Consider the following 16,815-nt stretch of genomic DNA (forward strand, 5'->3'; position numbering starts at 1 on the left):
TTCTGTCTTTATACAACTTCACAGCAAGCAGTTTCATTACTTATTTTAGCTAAATATGGTATGCTACTCAGGTTTGCAGATTAATGCCTCGAATATAATACTTTGGAAAGCATTACTTATTTGGAATAGCAGTTAAGTATCTTGCTGCCACTTCACTCGACCAAAGAAATCATTCAATGTTCACCCAACTTTCTTTGTATTGGTTGGCTTATTGGACTTTTTCCACGTCTGCAGCAACAAGTATAATTACAAGATGTTTAAGCCACCGTGAGCTGTAACCTCAAATTTCCTTTTAAATAGGCGAACTGGGATTAAAGAAATTATAATTTTTCGTGTTAGGTTCGAATATTTTCCGAAAGTGCTAAAGCAACAAGGACGGAGAAGAAACAGACTGTGGCAAGGAACAAAGTTCAAATCTGTTTTAGTCCAGCGGGTAGACCAGCTACCTTGTACGGTATTCATCTAAAGGCGTATTTGTAGCAGTTATGAACCATCATAAGCCCGACCTAGATCTCATATTAAACTTGACATGCAGGCTCTAGCCATGTAATTGCCCGTAGCTGGCTTATTTCTATTGAAAACAAGAATAAAGGATGCCAGAAGAATGATGATCCGACGCAATATAGACCTAGGGTTTTCACCAGCACATATGGCGCATCAGTTCATCTTTCTTTATTTTTCAAGCCCTGAAGTTTCATTTTATCGATGCGATTCATCTAGCTTACTTACCCATGCCACACGTTTCATAAGGGATGCTTAAAAGATTGCATGTTTCGCCATCGGAGTATATCACTGTGTCGTTTAAGAGAGAACAGTCTGCAAAAATAAACAGTAATATAAAAGAAGTCTTAAAACGAGTCAACTATAAGCAAGCCTCCGTCTTTCAGTTTTCAAATATAGTCTTTGAAAATCTTGGATGAAAATGTCACTATAAGCATCTATAAGCGCTCAGGAACATTATATTTGATCTTTTGCTTAGTCGGCATCTTCAATATATATATGTATGCTTTCAACATTTCGTTTTCAACTACTGAAACTAAGCATCATAATAAACTTCCACTAACTCAACAAAATTCAGGATATCCTGAGCAAAAAACCGCACTTTTCCACTAAGTTTAAAAACTGATATAATTCGAAAGATGTCAATATAATAAATGGCTTACAGGAAAGAAATGGCGCACTATCTGTCACACTTGTTTTGCGGACAACTGCCCCGCGTTATAAGGAAAGGGAGGATGATGGAAGTGAAAACGGAAAAAAAGAAATGGGTGCCGCGATGGAGGGCTCCGGAGTAATTTCGACCACCTGGGAATGTCTGAGGTACACTGACCGCACAGCACACGGACGCCTCTTCGTTTCGCCTACATCGAAACGCAGCCGCCGGCGGTCGGGATCGAGCCCGAGTTTCTCCGGAAACAGTAGTTGGGCTTCTTTACTGCCCAACAGCGGGGCTAGAAAGCAGTTAATATTTAAATAGAAATTGCAGGTAACGCTTGCACAGCCATTCATTTTTTTCATTCCACCTCCTCTAGGGAAAGGTCTGGTAAAAATGCAAAATTATCAAAATTTTATTCTGGACGCCCATCTGGCAAATACATTTATCGTAATACCTTGTTATATACCGTAATAGTTCCCATGAGCTTACTAAATGCTTACGTGTCTGTCACTTCCCTGTATAAGAGAGGTACGCAGACTGATATTATTCGCTATAGGCCAATGTGTTTCCTGTTCGCGTTTTCAAAGATGTTCCTGCGCGTCATATTACGAACTAGCAAATATAACAGCCAAAAATTTATTTTTAACTTAAAGATGACGTTTTAAAGGGTAGGTCATGAAAGAATCACTCAATATAAAAAATATAAAATATATATGCATGATAGATAGTAAATTGCACTGGGTCATGTAAAAGACAACAAAATGCACTGTATACTGCTATTGCAATATATTTGTCTGTTTATTTTGTACATATTAGATGAAGTTGGACAACCAAGGTCAAAAAATCACAACTTGAAACTGTTCACAACGGGTATGGGTCGAGCGTACGCTATCTGTCAGACCATGCCCCTTAATCTGCTATAAGCATTCATCGTAATTCCTGTTCCACATTACCTGTATGTATTCTACCTGATTTATTAATTTAATAAGGAGTATGATATATGTTTTCTCCGCCGCAGTTTATATGTGTTCATGGCACTCAACTGCAGTACACGGACTGTTGAACAAGTCCGAACATGTTTGACGCGGGTTCAAACAGGGCCACTGTGGAAGCTTGCCTATGGCGGTTAGGAGCAAGCCCCTCTTGGTCTGAGGAAGTCAGTGCTTGTTGAGATTGGCCAGCAATCTTCAAAACGTAAACAGTCAAACGGCAGACATTCCGCACTCAAACGCAGTTGCCTATTCTAACTCGTTTCTTCCCCGCACCTGTAATGATTGGAATAAACTGCCTGCATCCCTAACAAGTATAACTGAAGATGAAAAATTTAAATCCGAGCTACAAACTTTTTTTCTTGCCTAGTATTAAAACTTATTGTATGGTTATTTGCCTATCTTCATTGTATACCGTTTAGCTTATTATATATTTATATTTTATAATTTTTTACACCTATGCCATCTTCCTAAACTAGCCATGTACCTCGTTATTTTTTATATGCTTTTTTTCAGAGATTTGTACACCTATTGTGCTAACCTTCTGTTTTATATATATATATATATATATATATATATATATATATATATCCTGTATGCCCCCACCCCTCTGTAACGTACATCTGTACCCTAAGGGTATTTTAAATAAAAAAATAAAAATAAACTGTCAGAGCCAGGCACTGCACCATCCCTCAGATTGTGAGTTGTTCTGCAACACCTCCTTGAAAGCTAACGGCTATTTATTGGCCGTTAGCTGGAAAAGGCAGTTAACGTTATTTTGCAAATATGTGAAACATAGCTGCAAAGAAGTTATTGCCAGTAGATTCCCAAAACCTCAACATCTTATATAAATGCTGGACACATTTTTGTTTTGCCTACATTCTTGGCAAAATATGGCACATGGTAATACGAGACAAACTAGAAGAGATGATTTTTTTGTATTCTAAATTCTTTCATGTGTCCTGTCTTGTGGTTGTCTTTCTTGCGCTTGTGTTGCGCTGTCGTCTTACCGAGTAGGAGACAGGCGCCGCACTGACACAAAAGTTTTGTTCCATTTCAAGAAATGCAGATATTTCCTTACGGCCATTCTTTCTCTGTTATTGTAAGGAAAGCAATAAATAATTATTTAGCTGTCACCGAGCGCGATGTGTGGGTGTTTTTAATCTCGCTGTTACTTTGCGATCTTTTTTGCATAGAAATCTTTGTGAAGTACCGGGCAGAGCATGCCATTCATAACACATGCGATCAGAGTGGCTAAAATTATTTTCTATTGTTTTTGTCTCTCCTGCATGTCTTTAAATAGTTACCTAATAGCGAAATCAAGGGCAAAGTGAAATTAAAAGCATACAGCTTTAAAAAGCGAATATTCTGTGTGTATGCATACCTTCATAGAGACATGGGACACATGGAAACAAATGCTTTTCACAAATATCGTTTAATCATCACAGGCAATTGGGTAAATGTTTTTGAGTTGACTCCTTTCCTTGGCGCTCTTTTGTATTCCTTTTCTCTACGTGTTCTGCTGCCCACATGTAAGGTAGCCTAGTGAGCAGCAATACGTTACCCTCCCTGCCTCTCTATTCTGTTCTATTCTCTATATCTCCTATATACAATCTTCAATAAACCTTATGAAGCAATTCATCTATATATATGATACCCAAACTACTACATTTAACTCTCCCCAATGAGGGGAGAGGAATAGAAAATTGAATCCCGATGCTGCATTTCAGTTTCTGCTCAACGTCACCTCATGATCACCGACAACCGGAGCTAAAAGCATTTCAGGCTATAAAAACAAAGCCGAGAGCTATGGCACCGTAGATGCTGTGGTTAAACAAACGCTTAGCAAGAGATTTGAGAAGGACGAATTCAAAAATGATTTTAAAAAAGCAGGGGTTAGGTTAGCAAAGGAAATAATTTTGTTTCTATTCTGCTGATGGTTTTCCCGCAAAAAATACCTGATTCCCCTTGATGGTAACTAGAACTCAGGTTACTGATTAATACCTAGTTAAAATATGTTGCGTTTTGAGCCCTTTTATTAGCGATAGAGATAGCTCAAAATCATATTAAGCACCAGTGAATCCTTACTATTTTGATTCTTACTTTCCTTTCTAACTATGTCGAACCCTTAAAGGGGGGGGGGGGGGCTGATCAAGATATTTGTCATGAGGAGCTACCTCCCAGAAATTTCATAATTGCTGGAAATGCACACAGCTTTTTTCAACATTACTGCTTTCCTGAGTCACAATAATCACCTTTTTGTATGGAAAAGTATATTTTCTAGTTTCTTTTTGACGTTCTTAAGAACGGTTTGAGTTGAACTCGTTTTATACAAATAGGCTTCTCGTCATGTATGCTTCGGTGCGACTTTGCTTCCTAGTGTCAATTTCTAATGCTTTGAAACATCCTGGGTTCAACAGCAGCACAACTCGCAAAAGGGAGAGAAAGAAAGTACAAGCGTAACTAATAGACCGATTTTGTTCTGCTTAATTAGGCAGAGTGGTGTTCAGAAAATGGTGATATGGACGTGTATTAAATTTTTCACGCCTTCTCTATGGAGCCAGGGCCAAACGGTACAGTCTTTATCGAACGTTCAAGGATTAGAGTGTTTACTTTGGAACATTACATGACAATCCAGATGTCTGGACACATGCATGAAAATCCTAGGCGTATAAGAGGGCCGGAGAGAAAATCGCTTTACTTAAAGGAGATTCGTAATGCTATCGATACAATACAAACAATAAATGTAGCATGGAAACAGACCTCTTAAGCAAAGAAACAATTATCAAAGGATTCGCAGGCCCGTCCACATGTAGTTGCTCACGGTCGCTTTCTCTAAAGCGCAATGTGCTCTATCCCACTAGCATTGAAGCGCAGCATGTCGTCTAGGTCTTTCTCTGCATGTATAACACTGCACCCACAATCTGCAGAGCAGAAAGCAAAGGCGCTTTGAAGAGAGCGGCTGTGTTCCAAGTATGCATTGAAGAAACTATACGCTTGCGATTCAGGCCTTTCAGCTGCGCTCTTTGAACAAGGAATAATTCACTCTTATTGATGGTGGCGTCACCACTTTTGCCTTCGACGATCGCAGCAGTTTCACAAATTTCATTATTCGCAGTAGCATATCGAGCACATTGAGCGGAATTAGAATTTATGCAATGTGTTGGGCGCCTAGTCGCGTCTTCCCGTTGCAATGGTTTAGGAAAAGTACCCGACTCTTTTCTAGCTTTAAGGGGAGAACTTATTTCTCGCATATCTACCGTGTGTTGCTGTCTCTTTCTAACAAGAAAAGAATAAAGGTTAACATAAGGCAGCCCATCTGCTGAGGATTATAAGCGCGTCACAGGCGAGCTTTGATGCTAAGAACATTTCCCATTCTTTCCAATGACGCACTTTGCGATGCTGGAAATTGTTTATGCTTTTGGCAGGTTTGAAGTTCAAACAATGCAGGTTTTTATTTTTTATCTGAATATTTTTCATCTGGAGCGTAAAAGTGTGCGGTCAGAAGCATCTGACTTCTACGCAGATTCCCCCAAACATTATGTTCATTTAGGGCGAGGAGTTTAAGGAAGTTATCGTGAAACGCGCCCCGTTGGTCTCGATGCCTTATCTTTACACAGTCTGGACTGCCATACAAATATTCGGGAGGTGATGAAATGCGAAGGTTTTTAACTGGCAGGTTACGCTTAGATCCACTATTGCATATATTATCTACTCAAGCAGCGAAGCATCGCAGATATTCACCACTTGTTGTTTACAGTACTCCCTGTTTACAAGGCACTTGGAATATGCTTAGAAGAGCAGAACGTTGGGCGAGTTGGTTGAAATGCGCACTGAACAATGTGCTCACAGACACGTGGATAAGTCGACAAGCGCTCGTCCTTATTTTTCTCGAATTGTTTGCGTCTACGCGCAAACCTAACAGAATTTTTGGAATATACCTAGACTCCAGGATTCAAGGGAACCAAAATGTCTAAAATGAATGACTGTTACGTTACAAAACACGAAATGTTATACTTACTACGCAACTCGTACTGAATAGCATTCTGTTGAGTGTAATTATAAGTAGAAAGAGGCATTGTTCTTAAATCGAAACTAAAGCTGAAATATAAAGGTTTCGTACAAAATAAGATCAGTATGATACCTTAAGTATAACAAGTAACAGATCAGCCTACTTCTTCTATTTTTTATCTAAATGTGTGGCGAGAGTTCTCAGGCAGGCAACATGCAGTAGAACACTATGAAATGACTGATAACCTAGACTTTTGGAGTACAGGTAATCTCTAAGAGCAATGAAAGAGAAGCACATTTGCTTCAGGTTAAACAGAGGCAAATAACTAAGAAAACATAATTACCACAAAACAAGAAATCTTTAAATCATTTTTTAATAGAGAACGATGATTTTCTCGTGCAAGTGAAAATATGCACAATATAATAATATAGAGCAATAAGCAAAACTCTACAATCAGTTCTAACATAGTCAATTAGCGAAAGACAGGAACAGAGGCAAATGAAACACACGAGGCAATGCTGATCTATTAGCTTTGGTTTACAGAAACGGACGACCTGCCAAAATTGATTCATGCACGCCAAAGAAGGCCAAGTATGATGCGAGAGCTGTTTGCTATGTTGCTTTCTGTGTTAAATACTGGAAGCGGTTCTTTTTTTTTTTATTGCGCCAGTAATTTTATAACCAATTTAAGGCCTAACACCAACAACGAAGAGCATGAATATTTTTGAAGTAGCGAGTCTCACAATCACAACTGCCACTGTTCTTCATTTATCGTATACATTCCTATCGAAGCATTTACAGTATCCACTTTTCTTGACCATGCGGTAAAACACAAAATAGGCTATTCACTACTCGTGGAAGTGTTCCAGTTATCTCACTACATTTTGTAATGAGCTATTTACTTACCTATTAAGCTTGTGCAAACAAGGCATGCTTCTCTGCATATAAGCCCATGAATGCAAAGCATACACTACGTGCATTTAATGTCACCAGGATAAAACGAGCTGTAGACATCTGAACTAATTCAAAAGAACCCAGATAATAGGGGGGGAGGGAGCCTCTTTCCACTGCCCAACTCTTCCACTAACACACCTGTCAGCGTTCATTCATATTCGTTGACTGTTTCACTGTCCCCATTTCCCTGTAATGCCAAACCGCAGGTTAAAATAAATTATATAAAAAATAATACCCGAATAGGGCACCCTGTCTCCAAAGACTCGGGACTAACCACCTAAATAATTGCCTTTCAATGCCGATTCTTATTCGGAGAAGATAAAAGCACCTCGCCACGTCTCCTTAGGGAACAAAATAAGATTTAGGGTGGCATTTATTTTTCACTTTTTCACACAACGGTAATGCCAGCCCTGTTTATGAAGACAGCGGGAAAAGAAATGCCAGGAAGAGGTTGTGATGCGGAAAAAATAGAGTAAGAAATCTTCAAATCATTTTCGAGTATTTTTTCCCGTAAGGTGCCTCGTAACAGCAGAAACAATAATTTTAGATTCACGTCAAGAGCTTAACACTGACTGCTTGACCAGCTACTGTCTGGCGATGTAACATTTCATCGGGGCACTGTGGGCAGCGGTTATCTAAAATGCTGGGATACGGAAAAAGAGTGCTGCTGTTGTCCTCATGACATGTCTAGCATACCTCTGCCGAGTCATTGTTTCGTTGGGCAGTGATCAAGCGACTAGAAGTTCCCAGCGTTATACTGAGAAATTATAGAAGTATTTGTATGTTACAACGCCCTTTGTGCTAAGGACATTCGAAGAAGTGCATCTGATGCACTGATCTTCCATAAAGTATTTCTCTTTGACATAGTTTGAATTCACTTACCGCTTTCCATTTGAGGACGCATTCTGGAAGCTGAAGTTCGACACCACCGTTTTCTGATCCAAATATGTATGCCGCACATTTACACAAGTAAAGTTCTGACCCCAAAGGTATTCGGCAGTGTTGAACGTAGACTTTACAAGGTAATAAACATCGGTTTGGTTTAGAATCTGAAATACGTGATGTGCGACTGATTACAAACCAATGTCAGTCGCCATACTGCGGCCAAATGCCTCTAACCAGTGTTATTGTAAGGTGTCATACAGAGGCAGGGAGAAGCACTTAACTTAGTCAAGCGTAACTCCTATTCCGTGCTTGACCCGCCCAGATATCCTACCAGAATGGGTGGGTATGCGGTCTTGGTTGCGAGCTCCTTAGTCGTAGACTACTATAGAGCAACGAAGCATGACCCAGGCTTTTTTAGAATGGCGTTTAGCGAGAACAAAGAGCACATTAGAGAGCTCATCCCTAAGTGAACTTCTTAGCAACCTGGAGCCTGCCCTATATACCCAAATATTTGAACTTCTTTAGGAAGGGGTTTTGGAAAGTGTTTTTTTTTTATTTCTTATGTTTTAACCACTGCGGTAATCTTTATGTATAGATAAATGTTCCATTCGCCTACTTCTAGTCTTTGCTATTATTTTGCAGAGCGCAATGATTTGTCGTTAATGGCAATATGACGCAACTGCTGCGAGCCCAGAACAAAATTTGAAACCATTTTTGTAGATGTAGGCACGAAGAGTGTAATGTGAAAGCATAAAAATATCCGGCAACTGCCCACAGTTTCCTGTAAGTAAATTTACCGCATACCTTTGGTTTTATAAGGGAAATGCTTAATTACTCAGTGGGACGCCGGACAACATTCAGAAGCAAACATTTATTATGAATTAGCATCTTGGATCAGTTATCTGAATATGTTGTGTTTGCTGCGTCACAGCCAAGTTGCTTTGCATCTTAAACCCATGTGACTAAGTGATTAATTATCTGAATATGTTCGCAATAACTACGCTACAATAGAAAACAGTTACCTTGCAATTATGCTCAAAAACGTTACAAATTAGTTTTCTAATTTAGATTTGTGTACTCGCTGGAGAGCAGGGAAGTCACTGAAAACAAATTTCTGCCATGAATCCGAACTTTACTTTCGACTAATCTCTTACAACATGTGCGTAAAAATATCTGATGCAACCGACAGCTGCCTCACAATAAATGCTTTCCGAGAACCCTCATTATGAATGTACATAGCGGCGGGTGCTGAAAGCTTTTAAACGCACTCTCACTGCAAAAAGTGACCAAGAGTTTGCTAACTGCCCGAAGTATTTCGATGCAGGTCACACGGCTTCAACGCTGTGCATCTCAGGGTGAACGGAAAGCACCAGTGACTGGGTACGCCTTCGGGCAAAATGCTGTTGATTAGCACAAAGATATAATATAGATGATTTCTGTTGCAATGATTGGGCGCCGCCATCATGATAATCCAGAGAGGGAAAGTCCACACCGGCTCCTCTTGGAGCTATCTTGGGGGGCGTATGTTATAGGTGCAGCGATAGTGGCAATGTACAGCAGCTACTAAGCTTGGCTCTCGAAAGCTTATCGCCAGTGGCGGGCATTAGGTGTTTTCCTAGAGCGCGCGAGCGAACCGTATGCTATCCTTCTTGCATGGCGGAAACTGTTGGAAGCAGCAGCAGCGGCTTAAGCGAATGCGAAGGTCTTCGCTCCGTTCCCACAAGCCCAAATATCATTAAATGCTTGCTACGCTACGTTGACAAGATAGTGTGTACAAAGCATGTCTAGTTTTGTGCCGTTCTGTAAGAGTTAGGATCAAACGAGTCTTTCTAATCGAATGAGGAAGGTTCGAGGATGCTAAACAAAATTATGTTTGTAGGATACCTATTTAATTATTTAAACCAAAAATGTAAAAGTAAAATTATTCTGACATCAAAAAAGCCATACGATTATTATCGGCATCCAAGAAATGTCACGTCAGGCCAACCAAAATTGAATGTTTCTGACTTTATGAGCCAATAACTGCGTAATAGCGATCAGAAGTATGTAATAACGAGTGTCAATTATTCAAACAAAATATTTATCAAGGAGTAAAAGCGAAAAAGGCCCGCATATGTTTTCACGTCGCAACGATGTGGCTGCCATGGGGACAGCCGTCGGGGACGTCATGGCGCAGCCTAGAACGTGGGACATCACCGACGTCCGTCGGCGCTCCTCTCTACGACAGAAATGATGTTGTTGACTGGCGCCGTGACGTCACATCGCATCCTGCCAAAGCGCGACGCCATGACGTCCGGCTCTCTCTCTGTCGGTGCCGGATGACGCGGTACTTGTGTGCTTCGTGGAGGGGTTGGGGCGTAATGGTGCGGAGAACGCAACGCAGAACGGTGGAAGAAGAGTGAGAAATAGATAGGGAAAAAAAGAGAGGCAAGTGGAGGTGAAGAGGTTCGATTTCCGGTTCCGCCGTGTTCCCACCAGTGGACTTATGGTTGGAGGTGAACGGTTGATGAGGTGGAGGTGAATCGGCGGAATTGGACTTATGGTTGTCCGATGACGGACGGATCACTGTCCCAACGGCGCAATTGTTGGGCCATGGCCTAAGCATTTCAACCCACAAGAGCGAAGAACCAGGCCGGGGGAAAGCTTGTACCAATTAAAAACTCGTGTGTAGGCGGCACCAGCGATCGAACCCTGTACCTTCCGAAACTGAAGCGGATGCTGTACCAAAAGGCCATGCTTCTTTACACGGTAGACGAATGTCTAGGAGGCATCAACACTTTCGTATTCCTCCAATGCACATTCTGCAGTGCTCCCGGAATTTTTGATGAATTTCGCTGTTAAGTGTTTATGAGAATGTGCTGGTTGTATTGTTTATGATGCATGTATTTTCAGTAACGTTTTAAAATCCCTATGCTAACAGTGGGCACACGCTTGCATTGAATTGCAGCGCTGATTAGAAGGGGAGTACGATCCATTTCATGGCGTGTATGTTTTTGTCAACCGCGCCCATTTATATTCGATACTGCGCTGCCTTCATATCGCATGAATGAATGAATGGTTTGATATACACGTACAATGGCTAGAATGGTGGAATAAATGGCTGTCTAACCCCTACAATCGCGAAGAAAGCTTGGCAAGAGTAGGCAGCTGTAGAGCGCTGGCTCCCGAATGCAAAAAGCATACATGATAGAGTTGTGCCGCTTCAAAAACTTAATTGTTTACGTTAAATCACGTTTGATGACAAGCACATAACATAAGGGATGTCCACTGCACCATCACAAGGTATTTTTATGCAGCCTTTCAGTACGTAGCCTGGCGCAATGGCAACGTGTTCCCAACCAGTTGTTAAAGCATCGTTTACGAGGCGTGTCGTTGAGCAGAGAGCAGCAAATGTGCGGCCTCAGCTGCACCATGCAAACAGACATGCTCGCAACACTTACAAAAACGGATGTCGCAACCTTAAAAAGAGGCATAGCCCGATTGCGAAGCGGACGAGGGCTTTCTTGCTATGCACTACTCTTTTGTCATTGCTAGTCCAATACGCTTCGCTTCGAAGGCACATCGGACGGCACATTGAAATTACTCAGCGCTAGATTAAACAGTCTCTCTTAAAAATTCATTCCTGACCATCTCATTGTAGCAACAGCAGAAAATATATTTTAATTTCGGCGGCACATTTGCAGCGAAGCCTGCGTGCTAGCAGAAGATTAGTGCACTGCACAGGCGCAGCTGGCTGCATCAGAACTTGCTTGCATTGCCTTTTGCATTCCTACCAAGAAGACGGCATGGGTCAGCGAACCTCAAGGAAAATTTATTTTGTAGTCGGCTTATTATAGATAAGCAAATGTCATCATGCTCGTTTGCTCTGGCGCAAGCGATCCAACTTACCGTTGGCTCGGAGGGCTCGCGGGAGATACTGCCCGCGCGGCGTGCGTTGTTTTGCGGCCGCACAGACAAAAACTCGCCGATGGTACTAAGCCTACACAAACCGTTCGTAGGTGATTCACTGATAGACCAGGGGTCATTACCCTCTCACTAAAATTTTTCTCGAAAAAGGGAAAACAATATCTACAACAAGTGATGTCGCTCCTGAAGGTATTCCAAACGCTGGCACCTTAATGTTATCATAAATATCAAAACCACCGAGATGATGGCACTTTTCGATGCATCATCAGCGCTTCTACGTTCTTTCCTTTCTTCCATCCGCATTATTAGCAGCGAAGTCAACATATCGAGTGAAACGTGCGGCTCAATCTTCATTATGCCATTCGGTGTTGCGGCTCTGTGAAATTCCACGACAAATATTTCTACTTTTGGGACCAAAGAGTTGCACTCAGTGCAGATACACACGTGCAGTACGCGCCATCCCGAAACAATTTTCGGGAAATTTCTTATAGATCTTATAATATTCTCCAGTGAAATTGAAAATAAAATACAATTCCTTACATTCCAAGCGTCCTGGTACTTGCCAAGCCTTGTTTCGTTCGCCCAGATCGGAGTGGTGCTTTCGGTTGCAGCACAAGGGAGAAAAAATACAGGGGCAAGAAATGCAACTAGTAAAATAAGAGGGATTTTCTCATTGGAGATTAAATCAAATAAAGGCGAAATGCATTGTTTTCTGGATACGTCATAATAGTTAAATTCAGGAGAAACCATATTCCTATGACTTATCCGAACCAATCCTTATTACGGGCACAGATAGGAGTTGAAGAAAAGAATGAATTGTGTAAGTATTTGTACCTTATAATACCTAAATGTGAAAAGATCGAGAATGCCGACGCTGATGTTTGTTATGTTCATTCATTTTTGTTCTATCATATTTGCATTTAAAGTTCAAATGTGAGTGATTAGATGAACTTAAAGCTTTATTTAAATCCAGGCTTGGCCAGAAAAACCCACAATATAATTTTGACGTAGGAAGACATTTAAAACCTCAGATTGAATACCGGCCTGATGCTTGAGAGCGAATAGAAAACCTGAGTGTGCAGGCGGTTCAGGCTTCCTGCTGCGGAATTTACGAGACGAATGAAGTCATTGGAAGGGCTCCTGATATATAATGGAGTCGTAGTACATACTGATAATGTTTCATCTCCAGAAAGAAGAAATGCTTCTTTTGTTTAAAGTTTTGCAATTTATCACTAAATGCGCATCCAACCTTCTCAGTTTGTATAACTTTCCCTGAGAGGCTCTAATTCCTGATTGAGAGGCTTTACTTTCCTCAAAGTTCACTTATAATATTCGCGATGTAAAATGTATATATTTTCTAACACAAATGAGAAATGAATAAATATAAGCGCCGTGCCTTAAACAAAGCACTATAACTGCTCTTCTCACAACTGTACTATTCTTATGCAAATCACTCAAGAAGAAAGCCTTATTTCGTGTTATAAAGTAAACGCTAAATTTATCGCCATGTTTGCGTCGTTCAATGAAGAGTTAGGAGAATGAAATAAATGTGTAAGGTATGAAGGTGAAAAAAAGCACTTAAACAGCAAATTGGGTGATGTGGAGTAATTAGTTACTTGATCACAAGCAAAAAACTCTGGTAAACGTCGAAATCGACAGGAATGTTAGCATAGCGCAGGGGCGTGCAAAACGGTTACTCAAGACAGATTAGACCGGACATCGTCAAATTTAAGGCAGAAACACAAGCAATCCCATAAAAATTTGGAATAAATAAAAAATTGTCCACGATTACGTTATTTCCTAAAGCGAAACTAAAGAGGCGGCGAAGAAATTACGGAGACCTATAATATTCCTGCGTGAGAGAAATCATAGGGAGAAGGAATAGGTTTAGAAAGGCAAGGGAAAATGTCTTGAGATTGATGACGCCAAAGTATATTACATCAGTTATTGCAGAGCCATTTCGGCACGTTGAATAGGTAATCTTCTCTAATGAAGAAACAGTGTCAGACAGCATAAAGTAAAGGAGTTTACAATTGACAAATTTTAACTTGAAGAGCGGCGGAGGCAAATATGTCTGTGTGTAAAGCCATGGAGATAGACGAAATCCCAACCAAGCTAAATAATGGGCTTGATCCTTGAAGCAACTACATGTTGATAAATATGTTGGAAACAATCATAACAAACAGGAAATGCCGGTCAGCTGGCGACTGAGTAGGATAAATTTATTATATAAAAAATGAAGATAGGAAGAAAATTAAATCATATAGACCGATCACGGTAACGTAACCTAGGTTCAGGCTGGCAATGCAGGCAGTCAAACTAAAATGTAGGCATAGATAAAAAATAATGTACTGGGCAAACTTCAGAACGGGTTCAGGAAGGGTAGGCGCCTAGATGATAACATTGTCTTAATGACTCAATGCATAAAAATAATCAGCCCGGATAATATACTGCTGTATTTGTCCTTTCCGGACATAAACGGTGCCTACGACAGCGTAACCAGAGAACTTCTGTAGAAAATACTCAATTCTGAAGGCATCGGTAATTAAGTAATTGAACTACTGAAGGAAGTATACAGAGATAATAAAATTCAAATTGCATGGGAAGGGTTAAGGAGTGCGCCTACTGTCGAGGTATACAAAGGTATAAGGCAAGGATGTCCGCTTTCAGCGCTGTTCATGATGTATATAAAGAATATGGAAAGGAGCCTGAAAGACAGCACCCTTGGTTTTATTTGCTCGTATAATAGTTACGTGGAACATACGTATACCAAACGCTTCCAGGAATAATATTTGCGGACGACATAACTTTATTACCCAATAGCCAGGAGAGTTTACAAGCTATACAACATATGTGAATACCTAGGAGATGCAGTATGTTTTACCTTCACCACACTTCTGTCGGGTCTGATGGTATTCAACGATTTCAGTGATAAAAAGCTGAAAATACCACGAAGTGAGATATTAAAACTGGCATAATATAAGTACCTCGGGGTATGGATAAGTGAAGAACAGATATACATGAAAAAACAGGAACAGGCCACCAGGGCGAAGAAGCGAAGGAATGCAGCGATAATGAAGCACAGGTCATTCTAGGGGTACTGTAGATATTAAGTATCTAAAGGTATTTGGAAGGGAATAACGGTATCAGGGATTAAGTTCAGGAACTCGGTTTTGTGCTTAAGGACAGAAGTCCAATCGGGGTTCGAAATAAATCAAATATCTGTGCTAAGGTCACCACTCGGAACCAACGGCAAAACTACAAACGTTGAGTGCAGAGAGACATGGGCTGGGCCAGTTAGAGGCACGAGAGCCTAAGAGCAAAATATTGTACGAAGAACGCCTAAAAAAATGGACGACAATAGGTCAGCAACTAAAGTATTTAAGTACTTATACCGAAAGGCATTAACTCGTATTGGCGGAAAAACAAACAACAGAAATCTAACCATTGGGTATGTAGGAAAGCAGGAATGAGAAACAAAGAACATCAAACAACACGTTAAGAGCAGGAAGCTAAAAACTGGAATATTTCCATGGAACAGATGACAACCCTAGATATAGATAGAAAATAAAAACCTCGGATTAAGAAGGACACCTAGGACAATTTCAAAAGGCAGCGGCCTCGTTTTTGAAGCTAGATCAGGATGTCTTAGAGCCTGAAGCTCCAAAAGGAAGTTTAATCATGAAGGTGAAACAAATGAACATCTTATACAGAAGTTTGGCAGTATCCATCCAGATGTCGATGCAGACATTGTCACTCTAGCCGGGTAGCTGGAGCTTATAGATGAAAAGAAAGCGAATAGTTGAGCATGGTGATGAATATCACCATCCTGTTTCAAAGGGGACACTCCTAACGTCCGTCCGTCCGTCCGTCCGTCCATCCGTCCATCCGTCCATCCGTCCGTCCGTCCGTCCGTCCGTCCGTCCGTCCGTCCGTCCGTCCGTCCGTCCGTCCGTCCGTCCGTCCGTCCGTCCGTCCGTCCGTCCGTCCGTCCGTCCGTCCGTCCGTCCTTCCATCCATCCATCCATCCATCCATCCATCCATCCATCCATCCATCCATCCATCCATCCATCCATCCATCCATCCATCCATCCATTAACCTATGCGCGGCTTCAGGCCGTACACTCTTCCTCCTCGCTGTCGTTATCACGCGTCCACAAATACTGCAGCTCTCTCCCTCTTATATCCTCAATCGAGGTGTAACTGCGTCTTGTTCATTGCCACGGAGACGGCAGATTCGTTCGACATGGATAAATATGATCTGTTTGTCAATAGCATGGCGTGGAGTAAAACAAACGAAAAACAAAACAGTGTGGAGTTGTGGTTACCGCACTCGTCTGGGGATCGGAGAGTTATTGTTTCGATTCCAGGTGGAGGCAGTGGAATCGGCATCTTTTCTTTAAGTGCCACTATGGTGAACACTTATGCGCTCGAATTCCGGTCACGCCACTCATTGGACCTTTCGACCTAAAAACCCCAGCACACGTTCATCTCACAGCATAGATTGTCATTGTCATGGCTAAGCAAACGCAAGGCGAAGTCCTTGAGGATGGGAATCTTGCAGAAGCGACGAAATGTATGCCGCTGAAGAGAAGCCGCTGAAGGTAATATTCATAGTCTTAAAAATACTTTACGTATTAAAATTTTTCATATCAGTATTCATCACTGTTATTTCACTCTAGCTCATTGGGATAACATTGTAAACAGTGCACAGTGATCGTCTCTCGTGAGGCTTCAACATTGCGACGTCGGCACATGTATTTTCCGCAAACTAGAGCTGCAGCTATTTTCTGGGTTGATATTTTTCTTAGTATTTATGGTATGGTAATTTTTAGGGCAGCATTAAATGGGAATGCTGCCCTTCTGTAAACAACATAAAATGGGAATAATTCAGGCAAATTAATTGCTGCATA

General features: G+C 41.2%; 1 protein-coding gene across 1 annotated transcript; it reads right to left on the bottom strand.

Moving 5' to 3' along the window:
- Positions 1-706: 706 nt before the first annotated feature.
- Positions 707-12,715, bottom strand: LOC146173798 (female-specific histamine-binding protein 2-like). Its single transcript, XM_084583256.1, has 4 exons — positions 12,443-12,715; positions 7,994-8,160; positions 6,167-6,246; positions 707-816 (listed from the first exon to the last, which is right to left on the bottom strand). The coding sequence occupies exons 1-4, from the start codon at positions 12,650-12,652 to the stop codon at positions 722-724; spliced, it is 552 nt and encodes a 183-aa protein (XP_084439382.1). The 5' UTR covers positions 12,653-12,715; the 3' UTR covers positions 707-721.
- Between the last annotated feature and the right edge of the window lie 4,100 nt (positions 12,716-16,815).

This window comes from Amblyomma maculatum, chromosome 11, assembly GCF_055883805.1.
Source record: "Amblyomma maculatum isolate TAMU_Amacu chromosome 11, ASM5588380v1, whole genome shotgun sequence".
NCBI classification, from domain to species: Eukaryota; Metazoa; Arthropoda; class Arachnida; order Ixodida; family Ixodidae; genus Amblyomma; species Amblyomma maculatum.